Source organism: Rana temporaria, chromosome 1, assembly GCF_905171775.1.
Source record: "Rana temporaria chromosome 1, aRanTem1.1, whole genome shotgun sequence".
Classification (NCBI taxonomy): Eukaryota; Metazoa; Chordata; class Amphibia; order Anura; family Ranidae; genus Rana; species Rana temporaria.
In genome coordinates, this window is record NC_053489.1 from 359,038,868 (window position 1) to 359,061,631 (window position 22,764).

The 22,764-nt window shown below is 42.2% G+C and overlaps 1 protein-coding gene across 1 annotated transcript in view; it reads right to left on the reverse strand.

The window, feature by feature from the left end:
- CELF5 (CUGBP Elav-like family member 5) overlaps window positions 1-19,536 on the reverse strand; it is a 210,032-nt gene extending 190,496 nt beyond the window's left edge. The window contains exon 1 of the mRNA XM_040321713.1: window positions 19,214-19,536. Coding sequence (XP_040177647.1) covers window positions 19,214-19,475 — 262 coding nt within the window. The 5' untranslated portion in view covers window positions 19,476-19,536. The remainder of the gene's footprint in view (window positions 1-19,213) is intronic.
- Between the last annotated feature and the right edge of the window lie 3,228 nt (window positions 19,537-22,764).

Consider the following 22,764-nt stretch of genomic DNA (forward strand, 5'->3'; position numbering starts at 1 on the left):
AATCCAACTCTATGCTATTCTTTTTTTTTTATTTATCAAAAAGGCTCTTAGGATGTTAAAAAAATGCAGCTCATGCTGCAATACTTTCCGCCTCTCTGGCATTCCAGGAGAGACTCAGTTTTGAGAGTTGAATGACACCCAATTCATTCAACCTAGAAGACTAAGGACATATTAAGAGCGTAGGGCATCATAGACTTGCTCCACTACTGTGCCCCACACACTGTAATGATGCAAAAAGTGGCACTGACTTTATACCATCAGCGCTGCTCTCTGCGGAGGTCTGCCCACTGGTCCACAATGATGGTACCAGGAACTAACTGGTGGAGGAATCTGAGGTTTCAAATACTGTTAGTTAAAGAAAAAGGTAAAGGTGAATGGTGAATCATAACTGAAACTCTCACTAACAGCATTTAGCCAGTTCTTTTAACCATGCTCTAGTCTGAAGCAAAAGTGCTCAGCTAGATTCCATTACAGATTTTGTGCAGCACATTAAAAACAATTGAAATATTGATCTTGACTAAGATCTAGTAACTAAAATAATTAAGCTACAACCAGTGCTTTAAGTGGGCCAAAAGAGGTGCCGGTACTCTATTAGGCGCCGGTGCCCCCCCCCCCCCAATACTGAACATGAAAATACCCTTAGAAAGTACCCTGAAAAAGAGCTACTGTAGAAAGAGTGACATACGTGAGTGTGTGTCAGTACACACACTGAGCAGTGACCTGTCTACACTGACTAGTGACCTGGCTACACTGACCTGGCTACACTGACCAGTGACCTGGCTACACAATCACTGACACTGACCAACATACACAATCACTGACCCTGACCTACATACACAATCACTGACCCTGACCTACATACACAATCACTGACCCTGACCTACATACACAATCACTGACCCTGACCTACATACACAATCACTGACCCTGACCTACATACACAATCACTGACCCTGACCTACATACACAATCACTGACCCTGACCTACATTGTAGACTCATTCATCTCATTAGTTTCTTCATATTACATTGATCCTGGAACAAATGAAAACATTTAAGTGTCATTCTGCACACTCTAACACACTGGCACAGTTTTAATTTAGGATGCATGCTGTGCCAGTGGGCATCCTAAATTAAAGCTGTGCCAGTGTGCATCCTAAATTAAAGCTGTGCCAGTGTGCTATCCATCAAATATTATATAAAGCTGAGGCAGTGTGTTAGAGTGTGCAGAATGACACTTAAATGTTTTCATTGCAGTATCAGTGTGCATGCTAGTTACGCTATAATATGGAGTTGTACCAGTGTGTTATCAATTCTATTATTTATATTGTATAAAGCTGTGCCAGTGTGTGATCCATACTAATGGTATATAAAGCTGTGCCAGTGTCACACTGGCATAGCTTTAAATACCATTAGTATGGATCACACACTGGCACAGCTTTATACAATATAAATAATAGAATTGATAACACACTGGTACAACTCCATATTATAGCGTAACTAGCATGCACACTGACACTGCAATGAAAACATTTAAGTGTCATTCTGCACACTCTAACACACTGGCACAACTATAGATCAGAAATTGAGTGACCTACCTCAGCCCGTGGTGGTAGAGATGCAGCCAGAGGAGAGGACTCGAGGAGGCTCAGAGGAAAGGAGAGCTGATGAAGCAAACTGGGATGTGGGGTGCAGCACTGTCGCACCGAATGTGCCTGGCCCGGGTGACCGTGACCCTGGAGCCGAGGAGGAGAGCCGCATCATGGCGCGCCGGGCTGCAGTGTAAATTTGTAATTCCCGCTTCTGAGCCTATGATGGACGTCACGTGTCACGCGTCCCGCGGATTGGACAGTGGCTGGCAGTGACGTCCATCCATCATAGGCGGGACCTGCTGTGTCTCTTCCGACAAATTGCTCAGCGGCGCTCGGACACTCGGGGCCATTCCAGCCTTCTTAGCCCGGGCCTAACGACGCGCCTGGTTCCGGTACGGGAAACCCACGTACCTGGCGCACGGAGAGGTGCTGGTACTCTCCAGGGGCATTTTTGGAAGTGGCGGTACTGAGTACCGCCGCGTTCCGGCCCAGTTAAAGCACTGGCCTACAACATAAATAAGTAATAGAACTAAATCTACCTGAAATCATCCTTAAAGTGTATATATACCCAAACTATGAACTTCTCTTGTCTGCTCCCTTGTCATCTGTTAAACATACCAGTGAAAGCATTTTGTTTTCTGTTTGTTAGCTGTGGATTCTGCCAGAAATCCAGCAGGCTGAAGTCTCAGGCCCCGTACACACGTCCGAGAAACTCGACGAGCAAAACACATCGTTTTGCTCGTCGAGTTCCTTGTGAAGCCGCCGAGGATCTCGGCGAGCCAAGTTTCCCCATTGACTAACGAGGAAATAGAGAACATGTTCTCTATTTGGCTCGACGATTTCCTCGTCGGCTTCCTCGGCCAAAAGTGTACACAAGACCGGGTTTCTCTGCAGAATACGGCTCCGATCGAGTTTCTGGCTCAATTCTGCCGAGAAACTCGGTCGTGTGTACGGGGCCTTAGGCTGGCCATATATGAATCTTTTTGTTCAATCAGGGTGGAAGGAAAAAAAATGATTCGATTTCCCAATCCACACACTTGATATGGATGAGGGAATCCCTCCTGTTGCGCTATTGTATTCTGACAGAGGGGAGAGTTCCCTGCTGTCAGATTACACGGATCAGCTCTTCCTGCTATAGCTGGCAGCGCTAATTAAGAGAAAAATTTCCAACAGGCTGGTTGTACACAAGTTGATCAATCAATTCACTTGTGTATAATCAGCCTACCCATACATGGATCAAAATTTGTCCGGTCCCTGCTGAAACAGCTGAATTTCAATCCTTGTATGGCCGGCTTTTCTGTACTCGCTGTCTATGCTGTCTTTTATCAGATAGCATTTTTGTCACATTTCTCTGCAGACTACAAAGTACTGTTATGAAGAGAAGGAGAGGAGGAGGTGTTCTGTAATCCTAATAGGCTTCCTGTTTTAGAGTGACAACACTACTCCTCTCCTCTGTAGATGAGGAGTGAGGGTTGTCACCCCAGGATAGAAAGTGTGTTACTTGCATGTACACCAGGTAAAAATAATGGGGAAAAAAGCCTTGAGAGAGAAAATGAATACAGCCATCACATCTAAAGACTGCTATATTTTACATTTTTGGTCTTTGGTTGATACTGTACATTTTATTGAAGACTTTCCCTTGGAAAAGCCAGACTGTTTTTGCTATACTTGTATCAAAAGCTAGAGAGTTTCCGTCACTACCTACCCTGGGCTCTGTAGAATTCAAGAAATAGTATTACACAGCTGAACCCCTAACATAACCTTTAAACTACTATGACTCAATATTGCTCAAAACAATGTAGGATTTATAATGCTCTAGTAGGAGGTTACATACTGTATAGTAGTTCTGATTTCTTTGAGCTCATTCACATGTGCATTAGAACTAGCCACACCTTTGAAAATCAATCTACAGTCCAGTGGATCGCTTCAAAAGTTATTTGACAGGTGATGAGGACTCTCCACTGCCTGATTAAACCCTGTAAACAATGCCAGATTTAGACCTTGGGGGGCCTGGGGCACTTCGAGTTCGGAGGACCCCCAACACAGAAATGTTATTATAAGACAAATCAAAAAATGAAATGATAATAAATCACATATAAAAATATATATGTTAGGTTCCGAAGAAGACACTTGTCTATTTTTTTATTGACTGTAAGCCCTCATGTACACTGCTGCTGGTAAATGGACGTTTAAGAGCAGTTGGGAATTTTTTCAACTGCTCCTGAACTCTCCTCTATGTTATCTTATAAGTACATGTACACAGGGTCGTTTATAGTTTATAGTCGTTTCTAGGCAGTTAAGATTAGAGGGTTTTTCTGGAACCACAAAAAAAATTTGTTCAGAAGCTGTGTTTAGAGGCTTTTCAAGCGGCAAACGCGGTAACTCGCGTTTAGCAGCGTTTCGTTTACAGACGTTTTTCATTTTAATCCAAAACTTTTTTTTTCAAACCCTTCTAGACGCAAACGTGGCTAAACGCGCCATGTAAACGTGACTAAACGGCCGTTTTTAGATGCCGGTTTCTAGCTGGAGAGGTTGAACTACGTTCCGTGTACATGAAGCCTAAGAATACACATTACACAGGTAATTGGAACTGGCAAGTCATACATTACAGTTATGCATCACACTACAATATTTACAAAAAGTCTTTCTTCCTGCACCTAGCATCTGCAAAATCTTTAACTAACTCATCAAACTGTATCATCTTGAGGACACTGCTCTCAATAGCCAGAAAGCACAGAGCGCTTAGTCTTTCACGGGTCATCGTGATTCTCAGATAATTCTTTATCAGTGCCAATTTGCTGAATGACCTTTCTCCCGAAACAACTAGTGACCATCATGCTCAAACATATTCTAAGAGCTACATTAAAACCTGGAAAAGGTATCAGCGAGCTCTTCATCATGTAATAAAACTGGCTGTTGAGATGGAGTGAGACATGACCGAAGCTTGGCAAAGGCTGAAAACTGGATTTCCTCAACCAACACACTATTGAAATCTCCCGGTAAAATAAGTTTCAGTTTTTTAAACAGGAGTCTGGGGCCCGGTGGCTATTTCCCGTTTTGCCCCCTTAGATGTCCAGCACTGCTTGTAAATTCTGCACCACTAAGCCGAAAACACATGCTTTGCGGATATAGGCCCATAGACTTTCATTGATTGCGCTCAGCAGTGGTAACATCCCCTGAATTTGACATGCTGTTTAATTTGCTGCATGCCCTGGTTAAGGCAGGCAGTTTGGGGATAGTAAAACCATGGCTCAACTGCCTGGTTTTAGACCACCAAGCTGCACTTGTGAATAAAGCCTTTCGTATAGTAAATGTCATCTCCAATAAATGATGTGTAGACAATTATTAACTTCATGGCATAGATGATAACTTTAAAATTGGGTAAACTTAACCTCTTAAATTGTTCAAAGATAGAATGTTCCCTGTCCAATTCCTGCTGTGTCCTAATTCCTACTCATTTTCAGAGTGTATGAATAAGATACACATATTACTCATTTTGCAGGAGTGTCACCATTTCAATTACTAGACATTTTAATAATCTCAGTGTAATCAAGACAGAGCATACACATGTGAGGGAGGCAGACTGGCAGTTGATTAATATTTGCTAGTACTGCATAACCCCTTGTGTAACCTCATTTGCTTAAGGCTCCAATAGAAGATTTTGATTTTAGTTTGCTATAGAGGAAAGTGGTGAGCAACAAACTCAACTTAATAGAATCCAAACAAATCTACTAAGTAAAGGACAGAGTTTCCTCAAGCCTGACAAAATGTTAATTAGACATTTATCGACTATATCTATACAAAATTTAAAGTGGCCTGCCATTGACCAATTTTTAATCTAAGACCTATGGGACAGAAAAAATAAAAATGTGGTTCACCCGTGCCCTGTGCAGCCCCTTGCCACCTGTCATATTCGAGTGATTTAACCCAAGCTACCCCCTTTTTCCACCACTGGTCAGTCCTCTTCTTGGCGACTACAGTACTTGTAGGTGCACCGCTTCATTATCTCTCTGTTCAGATTACGTACCAATCCATCTTCTTGCTTTCAGACTCAGGCATTTTTCAGAATGTCCAAGTCTGCTCAGGCTCAGGTAGGTGCAATGATTCTTTACATCTGTGCTCTGATTGAGCGCCACCCATCTTCCTGCTTCCAAACTGGTAAGACTCAGGTCTGGCACTTGCCAGAATGTCTGAGTTTGCTCAAGCTGGTGATGCACCTTACTCTAAAAGCTAGTTCTAAATTGGGGTAGTTTTCATTTTTGTTTAGCTTGCCATTTTTCCAGACACATTGGATGTTTTCAGCTGGCACTGTGCTGCGGTGGGCTTATGGAGTCCCTGCGCCTTTAAGAAGGAATGGGCTCCCTTTAGACATACCTGTCTTCTATGTTTCCATTCCTATACTATATATGCTACAACATGGAGACTTCTATAGAGTTAGCAGTCAAGCTCTACAGAGGAGCCTTGATGAGGCACTACGGCTACTACACGTAAGCCGCGTACACACGACCATTTTTCATGTTTTCATGCAAAACCACTGCACAGGGCAGGTAAGTATAACATGTTTGTTATTTTTAACTAAAAAAAAGCAAGACTTTATTATCACTTTAAATGTTGTGCAACACCTTTTTTTTAAAACCCAAATTGTTTGGCAGTGTAATTTGTGCTTTTTTGTTGGCTATCTGGTAAGTGTTCTAGGAAATACTGTACATGTTGTTTTGTCTATTCTGTCAAAGCCCTTCCATGTGCACCTTGCATTAAAGTTATAAATTGGGACCGGTGTAATTTTTGTTTAGCAGGCTGGTGATGGTCTTTGTAGACTGTAAAGCAGCTCGCACACTTACCTGTCTGCCGGCAGACCCCACAGTCTTCTTACAGCTCTTCTACTGCCTTTCTCCCCAGTGCCTAGTTGCTGCCAACCTATACTTCATCTGGCTCCCTTGTCAGATGCCGGACCATGTGTTGCAGCACACACTCCCAGCTCTCAGATTGTCTCCTAGAGCAGGAGGAGCAATATTTTAACCTCATCGCTTTATCAGATTTCTGTCTACTCCTTAGATTATGCCTACTGTCTGCCACCTTCCCTGACCTCTGCTATGTTCATGAATTAGGCTGGCTGGACATTATAACATTTTCTTGTACAATTTTCTTTTAGATTTACCAAAACCATATAACACTTTAAATTTGTATGCAATCAGGCAGGACCTTGTACTACATAGATGAAGGTAAATCTAAAGGAAATTGAATAAGAAAATTGTATAATGTGTTCCGCCTGACCTTTGCTACAAGCCCTGAAATGACATCTTTCTGCCACCTGTCCCAACTAAACTGTGCCCGCAGAGTGCCTGGTCAACTGGTACATCAAGGTTTTTACTTTAGCTGGGGTCTGCTTATGGTGTTCTACAGTCAGGCCTTGTACACACGACCGAGTTTCTCGGCAAAAAACAGCAAGAAACTTGCTGGGATTTTTTTTTTGCCGAGGAAACCGGTCGTGTGTACATTTTTCGACGAGGAAACTGTCGAGGATCCGTCGAGCCAAAAAGACAGCATGTCTTATTTTTCCTCGACGGGAATGGAGAAACTTGCCTTGTCAAGTTCTTCGACAGACTAACAAGGAACTCGACGAGGAAAACGATGTGTTTCGCCCGTTGAGTTCCTCGGTCGTTTGTACGAGGCTTCAGAGTATATATCTTTGTGTCCTGGGGCAAGCTAATACCGGTAGACCTGCTTGTGTAAAAGTGGTTCCAAAGCTGAAACGTTTTTCACCTTAAAGTATAACTAAAGGCAAAACTTTTTTATTAGTTTTGAATAGAGTGGGGAGGGATTAGAGTCCCTGTCTGTTAGTATTGCTGTCTGTGCCCACGTTAAGGAGATTCATCCTCTCTATTTGTCCTATATACCATTATCATTGAAACTAAAAAAAAATCCCAAATTTTGGGTTGTCCCCAGAAAAGTAATTGATGGGATATCTGCACATCTGTTTCATTACTGCAAAAACAACCCCATTGATCCCACCAAAAATACAGTGTAATATCTTGATATCTGTGCACTCTGTAGTGTTTTGTCAAGCAGTATTATCCAGTCTTTCCTTCTTTTTCTAGAGAACAACCCCCCCCCCCCCCATTTTGTTATGGAGATGAGGAGAGGGGGAAATGTTCTGATGAGGGAATAGCCTAGCAAGCAGAAAAGGTTGCCCTTCCATTGTTAGCGGTATGTTGTAAGCGCTGCTACGTTTGTACTTATTGTGTGGTCATCAGTGTACCTGGAGAGAGTAGTCTGTGTTTTCCTTGGCTAGGTTCTTACTGAGACCAATGAATGAAAAACGTTCTTTAGACTAGAGTTTAGAAGTTAAATGACTTAGTTTATTTCTTTCACATATTGGTCCGGCTTGGCCCAATGTAATTATTCATATCTTATACCTTGAGGGCCACTGTAGTAGCCCATGCTTCTTACAGCGCTAGCCAGAATCTTTCAGGTCCCGCTTGATCAGCTTCTCCTATGCACACAGAACATAAGGATTCACTCACACGGCATTGTTGCCATCCAGAAGATGCCTTGTATTTTTTATATGAATACAAAAACTGTTTTCTAATTGAGTGAGGTGTAGAGGAGGAACAGATTTGATGTCATGATCTATCCTTGTCCAATTGGATAATGCCTTGTATTCATTCCAAAAAATATGATGCATTCTCTGAATGTTGACAGTGCTCAGTGAGCAACCCTGTGTCCAGTTCACGTAGTGTGGGCTACTACAGTGGTTTTAGCATCTCCGGTGCCCCAGCAGATATCCTTGTTGTGCCCTGTTGCTAAGATGTTGCTACAAGGTTTAAGCTGACTCTCCAGCCTTTCATGCTCACTTCCACCATTACAAAAACCTGTTCTCTCTCATTTTCAAAACCCTACATTGCATTATTTGCCATCTGTCGCAGTAGCTCTGACAATGGCGATGCGTCCATAGTGGGCGCAGGAGCGCCGCCCCCTCTCTCCTTGCATGAATTCTATGTATTGTCGCCGCTGCCGCCCACTATTCAGGTGTCCTGCCCCCTTTTGAGCGCTGGCCATCTGAATAACAGTGGTGGGTGTAGCCAGCGGCTCTGATAGGCTTCCTGATTACAGACTGTGGGCTCTAATCGGCTTCCAAATGGTTAACCAAAGGGCACACAGGGTGTGCTTTCCCTGGTTAACATTGACACGCGTCTCAGCCAATCAGGTTCACCGGATCTGGTTACCGGTCACCTGATTGGCGGAAGCGACATCGAGGGCAGGAGAAGACATCGAGGGAGCGTGGAGGAGGATGGCTGACCCGAGAAAGGTAAGTGCCGGGCAGGGGGCAAACTGGCAGTATTTTGGGGCAAACTGGCGGCATTTTACGGGGCAAACTGGTGACAGTTGATGGGCACAGTGAGGCTGCAATTGATGTGTTTTTTTTTTCGTTTGTTTGCGCCCCCCCCAAATTTTGAGCACCAGCTGCCACTGAGCTTGGAGCTCAGTGTCACTGTAGCTGGGTAGATAGCTTACTGTGAATGTGTGGTGTTTAAACCCAAGCGAGAGTGTGCTTTTTTTTTTTATTATGGTGGCGAGCATCAATGGCTGGAATGTTGGCTTAAATATCATAGCAATGTTCTAGCAACAGGGCAGGATGGGAGTATACCAGCTATGGGAATTTTTCAGACAGACACCTGGAGGGGTGTATATGGCTAACAGCAATAGCAGTTACATTATTCAATATAATGATATAATGCTTATAGCAGCATAGTTTGTTTTTAACTACTGGTGGTGGCCCTAAAGTGCATTAGCATTTTTATTTTGCAAAGGTGAAATAACCATTTAACTATTGCAAGAAATCAAGAGAACTGGCCTTTTGAAGTGATTTATTGATAAAAGGGTAAGGTTTATGTTTGCCGGGCTCGCTTTGACATGAAAAAAAAACCAACTACCTATAAAGTTGAAAAGGTGAAGTTTAAATTACACACAAAGCTTTCTCATTTCTCATGTATCTGCTCTTTACAGATATGTATTGCATTTCAGATATATTCTCTTTAATAAAACCCAGTGTGCTCTTGCAAAGCCATGTTCTCCCTATATTGAATGTCCAAAGTAAAGAATGTATCTAAATGATAGAAAACCTGATTACAGCTTTTAACCTTAACCATATAATTGCCTCCTAATCATAAGAGCATTTAGACTATGTGCTGTGTGCATGTGAGTAAATGCATCTTGTTATCGCACATTATGGTACACTTCATTAAGGCAGTCTATTAATTTTAAATGGATTATCGGAGTACCCTAAGCCACAAAAAATGGACAAGGCCTTTTTTTCCTATTGCAGCACACTGTAAAACATTGCAGGTGCATTAATTGTTAGTCCACTTTTATACCAGCGGTCCGATTGGGTCTGCCTGTTAATTTTTCAGACAGACCCGATTGGACCACCCATTGTTCTCTGTGGGGCACCAGATGTCAGTGGACATGTGCCTGCTGTCACCTGCCAGAATCTGATCCCATCTGGTCTGCTAAAAACAGATGTATGGGGATACATTCACCATCCTTCAGGTGGATCGGATGTAAACAGACATGCAGTCCATTTTCACCCGACCGCCCAATGGAGAACAGCAGGCTGTGTCCGTGTCTGCCCTGCATAGTGGAGCAGACAAGGATCTGTCATCTGCTTGTGCAGTGGGGATCAGCGGAGAGATCTCCCGCTGAGCAGGCGGATCCGCTTGGACGGATTCCACCCTGTGTGAAAGGGGCCTTAAGGGTATAAAGTGCAAAAGTAGCAGTGTCATTGCTCAGAGTGACAGGAGAAGAGGTAATGTGGAGAATAAACAGATGCATTAAAGTGGTGGAACCAATGTTTACTGTGGCAATAATAAACAATATTACAATCTTGGCAATGTTCCTTACAAAGTGAAATCGGCTACATGTATTTGTAAAAAGACTGTCTTTCCCCCAGTGGAATGCTTACCGACTTAAAGTGTACCTAAGCCCAAAAGCAAAAATGTAATATATCACAGATTACCAATCCTTAAATGTAGTGACTGCGTTCGTTTTCTTTTTTTAGGTGTTTTTTCTCTTTATTTTTTCCTAGCGACCTGGACAGTAAGTCTTTTATTCTTCAGCATCGTCCTATCTTTTACAGTCAAGAAAGCTGCCATCTTGGCCTCTCTACGATCTGCATTGTCATGGTGCTGCACATGTGGTCAGATATGACACCAGATATTTGATGACTTGACAGTTCAGGTGAGAGCTTACATAAGCACATAAATAACGTTTAGTCCTACTTCAAAAGACCAAGCTGTCCAGTAAAACTATCAGTTAGAGTATTCAGACAAACCATTTAACACTCACATGGGGCTTACAATGGCTTTTATTAATTTACAGTATGTAAAACCTTTACCCCCCCCCCCCCCCCAAAAAAAAAAACTGTTGCTGTTACTACTGATACTGATAAAGTGTTAGCTGATGTTAGGCTTCAATCTGTTATATAATGCCCATTGGTCATCTAAATATACTAGTCCATCTAACATTACTCTCTCCAGACAATGCTGCTTTCCATGCTAGCTCATTCGGAGATACAGGAGCCTCCCTAACTGCTCTTTCAGACAGAAGGGATGGAAAAATGGGCAGCTAAGCCACGGTTTTACCACTCACCGGCCGTCTACATTATCAGTCTCAATACAGCTATACAGATGCCGTGGCCATGAAGCAAAACATAGTGGCCCAGGCATTTTTCACTCAGGGTACAGAGTTGCTGCCTGTCAAACACTCCCATTAGTTTTATCAGGGACATTCCGCAACCGTGTGCAATGCGCACGATTGGACATTATAGAGTAAAATCAGGTGGTTAAGAGGTGTTATAACCGCCAACTCACAAAGGCGGAGATACTTATGACATCATTGCCATTGACCCAAAATGGTAATGTAGCTATATTAAATGAATGATGTCAAAGGCAGCTGTGAGAGGGTGGAGGATGGAGATGTCCCAGTCACAGCTCATTGGCCTGGCACTCACAGCTGACTTCCCATAGGAGTTTAAACCAAGTCCAAACCTAAGCTCATCCTTACTGTTGAAAATAAAAGAGAAAAAAGCAGTAAAACAGAAAATTTTAATATCCATCACATCTAGGAACTAGCAGTAGCCAACTTGTTTTATTTTAACTTGTTTTTGGGGCTTGTATATGCTTTAATTTACTCTTATGCTGACAGAATAAATATCCCTTAACTAAACAGGACATCTACTACTATAAAAAACAAATCCAATATCCATGGTCTAAATTTCCTGTTTTGTAATAGATACATACATTGGTTGCAATTTCATTACCTTACCAATTTGCAATTATTGTTACCTAATGTGAATCACATTCTGGGACTTTATGTAACGTCATGAAGATACGTACAGGCGACATACAAGGGTGCAGTTATCCACAACAGCCAATCAAAAAATTGACTCCTAATGGCTATGCCTTCAGCAAGCTGAGATCTGCACTTGGCATTTCATTTAAGGTTGCCTTACTAAATAAGCAGGAAAACAGAGTAGCACCGGCCCTAATTAGAGCATTTTGGATACGATGATGTGATGAAAGTGAGCTGATAATTAGAGTGTTGGGGACGAGTGAGAGAGTAGTCAGGGTACTGAGGAACTGTAACATTCAAAATGGATGATAAAGTAAATAAAGAGAATACGATACATGATGTTAGTATAGCTATACAATTAGCATAGCTGTAAAATTGCAGTATGAAGAAAGTGAGAAAATAAAATAGATGGTATAATAAAGGAAAGGATATGGTAGTCCTAGGGGTAAGACACTGCAATGAATGACAATTTGACAGTAATGATACAGGAAAAGGAGTATAGTAGAAGTCAGAGGAAGGTGTGACAAGCAGCAGGTGGTGTGTGAGAGATGAAGGATGAAAGGATGGTGGGGAGCCTGTGACACCATCACTATAAAGCATAAGATATGTGTGTATACCATAAGGGTACATAATAAGAGAAACCTATTCAGATAGGATCAGGCACTAAGAAAATAGAAAAAGAGACTCCATATAAGATAATGATATTAATAATAATGAAGATATATCTATCTATCTATCTATCTATATATATATATATATATATATATATATATATATATATATATATATAAAATAATCACACATACCAAGAAAGCATTTACCCATTTGAACTACTTTGTATCTCCTGCCTCCATTTTCACATTACCCTTTTGCAGATTTTTTTTTAACAAAATGCCAGTTTCTTTATTATTAAAAAATCTTTATTTCCTTCATCTTCACGAAGGTTACCAGCTGCCCCATGATAAGTATACGTCACACACATCCCAAAAGGCAGTCTGCAAGATCCTACGCATGTGCAATTATGACATGGGTTTTCTGTCAGGTCTAGGAGATCTGCAGTGTTTCTGCGCATACACCGGATCTCGTTTCAAGATGGCACCGCAGGAGCAGAGCAGTGGATGGAGAATCTTAAAGTGTTGGTAAAGGAAAAAAAAAATTCATTTAAAATAACAAACATGTTATACTTACCTCCACTGTGCAGTTCGTTTTGCACAGAGTGGCCCCGATCCACGTCTTCTGGGGTCCCTCAGCGGCTGTCTCTGGTCCTCCCCGCAAGTACTGACCACAGTCATGCGAGAGCGCTCGCATGGTGGTGAGTAATTGCGGGCGCGCTCCCGTGATACAGCGAGCGGCCATAGCCGCTCACTGTATCACTCGGCCCCGCGTCACTGGATGTGATTGACAGGAGCGCCAGCCAATGGCTCCGCTGCTCTCAATCCATCCGCTCTAGCCAAACAGCGGCCAGGCTGAGCGGCGAAGAGGATCTCGGGAACGCGCGCGGGACTTTTGACGGGTCAGGTAAGTAAAACGGGGGCTCGGGGAGGGGGGGGGGGGCGGTATACACTGAAGTTTTTTCACCTTAATGCATAGATTGCATTAAGGTGAAAAAAACATTTTCCTTTACAACTCCTTTAACCATGAGGGAGACAATGCTGGACTTCAAGAACTAGTAATGTATGCTTTTTTTTTTTTTTTTTTACAGGTTCAAGTGTTAGGTTTATTTAATTTAACTGGGTAGAGTGTAGTTCCTCTTTCGGAGCTGCTTATAACATATGCAGTAGTTTACAGTGCAAAAATCAAAGCTGATGTTTTAGAGCCCAACTGAGCATTTAGCTTGAATTAGCTAAACACATTCTAGGTAAATCGAGACAAAAGTCTTAAGCCTCATACACACAATCGGATTATCTGACGGGAATTGTGTGATGACAGGCTGTTGTCAGAAAATCTAACCGTTTGTACGCTCCATCGGACAATTGTTGTTGGATTTTCCACAGACAAATGTGGGATAACATGCTTTAAAATTGTCCGCCAACAAATGTGTGTTGTTGGATTATCTGAACGTGTGTACACAAGTCATTCGGACAAAACTCCAAAGTACAAACTCAGAAGCAATGCTAAACATAACACAACATTAGCAGAAGTTGCCCAAATGGTGACGCTAAAGAGCTGAAAACCACTAAGTTTTGTGTTTACAGTCTGTAGAAAGTAGCGCCAGCCTGATCAAACAAGCCTATCCTCTGCCAGCATGCTGTGAAGAAGATCCGTTCATCTCCGTGTGGAAGCAGTGCTCCAATATGCCTACTGCTGAGTCAAAGTAAAGGCTATTCAATCAGCAGGGAGCTTGAGCTTTACAGACTGGAGAGCTCTTGTTCTGGCTCAGCAGTGGACCTGTTGGACCTCTGCAGACGGAGAAACCACTCCACATATGCTTTGTTTCCACTGAGCGGAACGGTTCGGGTCGGTACAGTTTGGAAAGGTAAGAATGGTCTGGCCTATTCAGGTGAGCGTTTCCACTGCAAGTCGGACCGTCAGGGGCCATACAGGGTTTAGAAAAAATGCCTAGCGTGTCCGCCGATCAGTGGAATGTATTTTAGCTCTGCCCTAATCGAACCGTACCATTTTCTTTGGCCCCCACATCTGAAGCAGGACCCAGAATAGTGCGGTATGGTTCGGTTGTATGGGCCGCTTTCATAATGGAAACACTCAAAATAGCATACCGTACCGATACAAACCCGAACCGATCCGCTCAGTGGAAACGAGGCAATAGAGTGCATGGGTCCCGCTCTGCACAATGCTGACAGGGGATAGGCTATTCTACTCAAGTTGGAGCTCTGTTCTAAGGAAAATGCACCTGAAATGTACTTAGCTGAAGGCACAAGTGGGCTTTGAGTAAGGCCTCGTACACACGACCGGGTTTCTCGGCAAAAACCAGCAAGAAACTTGCTGGGAGATATTTTTTTGCCGAGGAAACCGGTCGTGTGTACATTTCCGTTGAGGAAACTCTCGAGAAACTCGACGAGCCAAAAAGAGAACATGTTCTCTATTTCCTTGACGGGAATGGAGAAAATTGGCTTGTCGAGTTTCTCGACGGCTTCCCAAGGAACTCGACGAGTAAAACGATGTGTTTCGCCCGTCGAGTTTCTCGGTCGTGTGTACGAGGTCTAAGACAACACCAAAAAATCTATCAATTTCCGGTTTACAGGTTAGAAAAAAAACTGACTTCTGATTGGTGCCTACATCTACATACACTCTGTACATCACCAATCTTCACACAGGTTTATGGCATATCCAAATAATTCAGAAATATCCATCCAATCAGAAAAGCTTAAGGAAGAAGATGAGGAAGATGAACAGCTCAAGGAGAGCAGATGAAATCTATGTATGAATGCACACATTTACATACCTAAGTATTTATTAAAATTATCTTTAAATAACCTGAACTAACTTATTATCTCTGGGAATACTTTTATTTTACTGAGCTCTTCTTTTATTGCTTCTGTAATTTGTCAGTTACTGTTTACTGTATTTCCACCTTATTATACACTTTGCACTACCTTATAAACCAGTTTGCCCCTAATCTGGCCTCCATTGTGTTTTGCCCATTTCCTATTCAAATACTATAGATCTGAGCACTGGAAAGTCTATTCATTGATCTGACCCTTTACTATTTTAATATTGTCCGAGTCAAAAAGAGAAGCCCATACTGTTGAGAAATGGGGAACCAGTTGAACGTTTCCAACATTGATTCCTTTCTTCCAAATTTTCAATTAGAATTCCCCTTGCAGGATATCCATTGATATAAAAATAAAATAAAAAAAAGAAGTGTATACCTTTCTTGCACTAGACAAACTACATTTTTTTTCCATATGGGTGGCTTAAGCTTCAGTGACACAAGTATGGATAAATAAATACGTTATAGAGAAATAAATTAGGTTACAGAAAGCACTAGCAGAGCATGAAGGCATAAAACAAAGTATGACAAGCAGAAATTGGCACATTAACAGAACATAATAATGAATGAGTCTGGAAAAAAAACAATGAAATAAGTGTCTGGAAAGGGCACAAGAGATGTATTGCTACTGCAAAACTGCATTTTATTCAGGCTCATTTTTTTTAGACAACATTAACCAAACCAATATGACAGATTGCACTACACAAATCACAAGTATTGAATATCTAGAACTACATATTACAAAATATAATATTAATATTATGTATGCATGTGGACAATTGTGCTCGTAGAATACTTCTAACTTTCTAGATCGAAACTATATGACTTGTAGATATGATGGCAAAATATATTTACAAATGAATATTGAAAATAATAATAATATTTATATGCATGTTTGTGTGTATTCATGCGTGTGTACAATTATACCCATAGTATACCAGTATAGCTCAAACTCTCTATATATAAGAAATGTGCCTTATAGCTGTGATGGTAATATATAGATTATTTACATATATATATATATATATATATATATATATATATATATATATATATATATATATATATATATATATATATATATATATGACACATGTTAATACATATACTGTATGTGTGTGTGCCTGTATACCTTTATGACATCTCAGACTTTATAGATAGGAAATATGTGCCTTGTAGCTAGGGTGGTGATAAATAATATCTACAACTATATACTAAAAACAATATGTGTGTTCAATTGTACCCAAGGTATAACTTATGGTATCTCTTAACTTTCAATAAAGAAATGATATGTGTTATAACTAGGATGGTAATATATAGACTATCTACAACCATATATTGGAAAAAATATATATATATGTGTGTGTGCAATTGTATGTATACCTGTATGATGTCTCCAACTTTATATACAGGAAATATGTACCTTGTAGCCATAGGTGTGCGCACCTCAAAGCTCAAACACACATCTATTTTTTTTTGTAAAAATAGACTACTGACACCAAACTCTGCCCTACTGACACCATCCACTGCTCTGACACTATCCATTGCCCTACTGTTATATATGCAGTATATATACATATATATTTATTTATGTGTGTGTATATATATATATATATACATATATATATATATACTGCATATATAACAGTAGGGCAATGGATAGTGTCAGAGCAGTGGATGGTGTCAGTAGGGCAGAGTTTGGTGTCAGTAGTTTATTTTTACAATTTTATTTATTTATTAAAAAAAAAATTTAATACAAATTTTTGATTATATATATTTTTTAAATGTAGGAGCCACACTGGGGGGGTTTTGGTGAAATATCAGGGGTCTAGACCCCTGATGTCTCACTTTGAGAGAGAGAGAGAAAAGGGACTGAAGACAGAGATTCCCCAGTCCCTTTCTCTACAGCAAAGCAGCAGGGGGAATCTGCGCAGCACAGGGCGATTAGGGCGTGCCCAGGCACACCTGGCACACCTTCTGCGCATGCCTATGCTTGTAGCTATGATAATATATAGATTATTTCAAAATATAGATTGCAAAATAGGAAATATATATATATTTATATATATATATATATATATATATATATATATATATATCATAGGCGTATGCAAGGGGTGTGCCAGGTGTGCCTGGGCACACCCTAATCATGGGGTTGGCAACCTGTCAATGGTGGGCAGGTGACAGGTAAACAGAAATCCTTCCTTGCCGACCCTCAGAACCTGGACAGGAGAGGTGGAACTTAGTGGAACCGATCTGTATTTTCCTCCTGCAGAAGCTGAAAGTAGGCTTCTCCTCCTCTCCCTTTTGTCAACATTCAGCTGCCACAGAAGGAAAATATAGGGGATTGGTACTAATATATGCCACCTCCGCCAACCCTCCCATCCCTGTTCCTCTTCCTTCTGTCGCCCGGGTCCCCCATGTGCTCCTTTGCTCCCCCCCCTTCCTCCCATTGTTTCAGGATGGAGAGTGGGGAAGAGGCCAGTAAATATGTCAAATGCATGTGTGTTAAAGCTTTGGGGTGCACACCCTAATGCAATAAGCGGCGCACACCTATGATATATATATATATATATATATATATATATATATATATACACACAAAATGTGAATATATAATGTATATGTATGTAGCGCTGTGTAAATTGATGGCGCTATATACAGTAAGTACCTGAAATAAATAATAAAATACACAGTATATGTGTGTTTGTGTGTAAATTGATGGCACTATATAAGTACCAGAAATAAATAATAAATAAATAAATACACAGTATATGTGTGTGTAAATTGATGGCACTATATAAGTGCATAAAAAAAATACACAGTATATGTGTGTAAATTGATGGCACTATACAAGTACCTGAAATAAATAATAAACAAATAAATACACCGTATATGTGTGTGTGTGTGTGTGTGTGTGTGTGTGTGTGTAAATTGATGGCACTATATAAGTACATGAAATAAATAATAGAAAATAAATAAATACACAGTATATATGTGTGTGTGTGTAAATTGATGGCACTATATAAGTACATGAAATACATAATAAATAAATACACAGTATATATATATGTGTGTGTGTGTGTGTGTGTAAATTGATGGCACTATATAAGTACATGAAATACATAATAAATAAATACACAGTGTGTGTGTGTGTGTGTGTGTACATTGATGGCACTATATAAATACCTGAAATAAATAATAAATAAATACACAGTATATGTGTGTAAATTGTGCCTATGGTATACCTTTATGATATGTCAAACTTTCTATATAGAACATCAGTCCTTGTAGCTATGGAGCAATGGATATGTGTGCAATTGAAGCCACTGAAAGCCTTTTCTATATAGGAAATGTGTGTGTTGTGATTTGTATATAGAGTGATATATATTATGAGGAAGAAGTGGTGGGTGAGTTGAGGAGTGTAGTGTAGGGTGATAAGAATGGAGGGTGTATGTATGACAGTGTGTGTAATGTGACGGTGACGCACACTGCTAGGCATGAATGTCCATGTCACCTTAGTGGGGGCTCCTAGAATTTGGGACTTTCCTGTAGGGTGACATGTAGGGGGGTAGGTACCTTGCCATGATTCTGTATTATAGGAGATAAGTTGGACAAATCAATTGAGTAAGAATGAAAAGAAAGCCATGTAAATGGGGGGGGGGGGGAGTTTTTTTTGGGGGGGGGGTCCCTTGCTTGGTGAATGGGTGAATGTGAGGGGTGATGTGAATGGTCCATGGATGGGAATGCATGAGTGTGAGGGCTTGGTGAGCTGAGTGATGGGACAGGGGTAGGTAGGTAGGTAGGTAGGTAGGGCTCACCCTTGTGCATGCCTGTATAGCGGTCCTTGAGCACGGTGAGCTCATAGATCTTGCCGAACTGCTCGAAGAGAGGCTTGAGGTCCTTCTCCTCCAGGTTGCGAGGGATCTGCCCCACGAACAATTTGATGGCGTCCAGGTCCTTCATGCTGTCTGATTGCTGAGCAGTGGGCTCGGGGCCGCTCATGGGGCAGGCTCGGGGCTGCTGCTGCGGGGGATGCTGCTGCTGTTGCCTCCTCGCCTCTCTCTCCGTCAGTCTGGCCATCTCCAGCCCCTCGGTAGGCTGGATCAATCACACAGGCAGAGCTCTCAGCTGGAAACTGAGCCCCGGCAGCAGCATCAGCACCGCTCAGCGCTGCTCGCGGGCGAACCCTGCTGGCCGCTCACGGCTGTTACACCTTCCCAATCTCAGGGGTGTGGAGCTGTGAGTGGGAGGGTGACAATGGGAGACACTGGATCACTATGGATCGAGACACCTAGACTACATGTACACATTACATATCACCGTGCCACCAGATCAATTCATTGTTAGGTAATCATGTGACTACAGGCAACACATCATGTCTGTCACTGGTGGACATACATGCTCAGAAAACCATCAAATAGCCAGAACTTCCCTTCTGATCCATTTAGATCACATCAAATCGGGTCATTCAGCCAAGGAGGAAAATCATCAATTGCATTGATTGGCAACGCTAAGATGCTTTGGCAATGAATTTGATCATATTCTGAGATGAGATCAATACGTTACAACTGTATTATCCAACGATTGATCAAAATCCACTTCCCCATCCTTGGCATGTCTATCAAATGGGTTGCCAACTATAAATCAATTACTCCAGGAGAGATTGATCCGGAAATAAATTGAACGTTTAGAGCCCTTTAACGGGCCGCGTCATCGGTAAATCGCCGCTAGTTTTAGCATTGCGTTACCGTAGTTTTAGCAGCGCTATTCAGCTATTAGTGGGGTGCTTTTAATCCCCCGCTAGCGGCCAAAGAAAGGGACTTTTTTTAACGTCCTGCCAGCACAGCGCCCCAGTCAGTGGCGGTGCGTCCATAAAGTGCGCCCCATATCTCCTGCACCGCTCTATCACCATAAATAGATTCATGCATTGCATGAATCTATCTATGGTCGCGGCTGACACCCTCTATTCAGGTGTCTGGCCCCTTTTCGGGCGCCGGACACCTGAATTACACCGACGGGGTGTTTTTTTGGAGGAACCTGATTAGAGCCATAGGCTCTAATAGGCGCCCAAAAAAGTGAACAGCGGGCACCATGCTGGGCATTCACTTTTCACTCAGCTGTGTGTTAGCAAAGTGAATGAATTCGCTTTGCTAACACTGAATCCGCCTCTTGCTGGATCTGTTACCGGTCACCTGATTGGCTGAAACGTCAGACGCCTGAGAGAAGATGGAAGAAGACATGGAGAACATGCAGGAGACCGCTGCTGACCCGCTCCCAGACAGGTAAGTGCCGGGCAGCATCTGATGGAGCACAGTAGCAGCAATTGATCGGCACACTGGCAGCATCTGATGGGGCACAGCAGTGGCAATTGATGGGCCCACTGGCAGCATCTGAAGGGGCACAGTAGCGGCAATTGATGGGCCCACTGGCAGCATCTGATGGGGCACAGAAGCGGCAATTGATCGGCACACTGGCAGCATTTGATGGGGCACAGCAGTGGCAATTGATGAGCCCACTGGCAGCATCTGATGGGGCACAGTAGCGGCAATTGATGGGCACACTGGCAGCATCTGTTGGGGAACAGTAGCGGCAATTGATGGGCACACTGGCAGCATTTGATGGGGCACAGCAGTGACAATTGATGGGCCCACTGGCAGCATCTGATGGGGCACAGTAGCGACAATTGATGGGCACACTGGCAGCATCTGATGGGGCACAGTAGTGGCAATTGATGGGCACATTGGCAGCATCTGGTGGGGCACAGTAATGGCAATTGATAGGCACACTGGCAGTATTTGATGGGGCACAGTAGCGGCAACTGATGGGCACACTGACAGCATTTGATGGGGCACAATAGCGGCAATTGATGGGCACACTGGCCGCATTTGATGGGGCACAGTAGCGGCAATTGATGGGCACACTGGCAGCATTTGATGGGGCACACTGGCAGCAATTAATAGGTACAGTAGCTGCGTTTGATGATACAGTGGCAGCAATTTATGGGTACAGTGGCTGCGTTTGATGGGCACAGTGGCTGCAATTGATGTTTTTTTTTTCAGTTTGTTTGCGCCCCCCAAAAAATTTTAAGCACCAGCTGTCACTGGCCCTAGTGTGAAAGCACACAGGCTCTCACACTGGGGGTGCAGGGGAGGCGATTTTTAGGCGCTTTACAGGTGCTATTTTTAGCCCTTTAGCGCCTGGAAGATGCCTCAGTGTGAAAGGGGTCTAATTGTAGTGTGTATGACCACCATACGGCTCACTATACACATTACAATCTTTGTACAATCCACTTCAAATTTACCAAAACAACATAATATAAAGCCTTATATCCAAACAGTTTTGTATTCAATTTAGATCTAAAGGAGGTTGTACAATCCCATTGTAATGTATGTGGTGAGCTTAAGCCTCGACACATCACTATTTTTTTTTCCGATCAACTGACAGCTCAGGTCGGAAGTCGCTGTACTAACAGTCTGATATTAGTACAGCGATCTCCCCTGCTGGGCTATTGTGTTCTGACAGGGGTCGGCCCCTCCGCCAGAACACTCCGGTCAATGCTCTCAGCCACTGGCTGGTCTGTAGACCTTTTGCGGTCATGAGCCTTCGACAGAAGCCTTCCATTAGGTCATACACATAGGCGGAATGTCGGCCGGTTTCTATTGTGGATCCATGTGTACTAGGCTTTAAAGCAGAACTCCAGGAATTGCAGCACTTTTAAAAATCTGCTGGTTTATAATGGATTAAGTCCAAAGAGGGTTATGCTACTTCATGGATTTATCCATTTTATTTACTATTTGAATTTTTTTAAATCCAGGAGCACGGCTATTGCTATACTTCCAGAACTCCGAAAAGAAAAGCTTGTGCCTTTACGATAATTTCACAAGATGGATATGGTAAATGTACACCATTATACTTAGACTCCAAATAGACAGGAATAAAATGGCTCTACAAATTGGGCTTTAGCCAATATTGTCTCTCTAAATTAAAATGGTACTAAAGAAATAGATTGTTATTGAATTTTTTTGTGTAAAAAACTTATGTAAAAAAAATTCTGTGCAACTACACCCCTTATACTTATGTAGCCAGGATCTGACTATTGTGCCTACAGTTCAGTGACAGTATGCAGTGTTATTAATGTGGAGCTGTCTCCCTCTAGTGTTGGCTTGGACTCAGTGTGTCATTTTCCAAAAACAGAACTTAGAGCAGAGCAAAGCATTGTGGGATGTGTAGTTCATAATGCTGGGCTCAAATTTCTTTTTGGGGGCGCAAACAAACTGAAAAAAAAAAACATCAATTGCCGCCACTGTGCCCATTAAATGCAGCCAGTTTTCCCCCTCAAATGCAGCCAATTTGTCCCCTCAATTGCAGC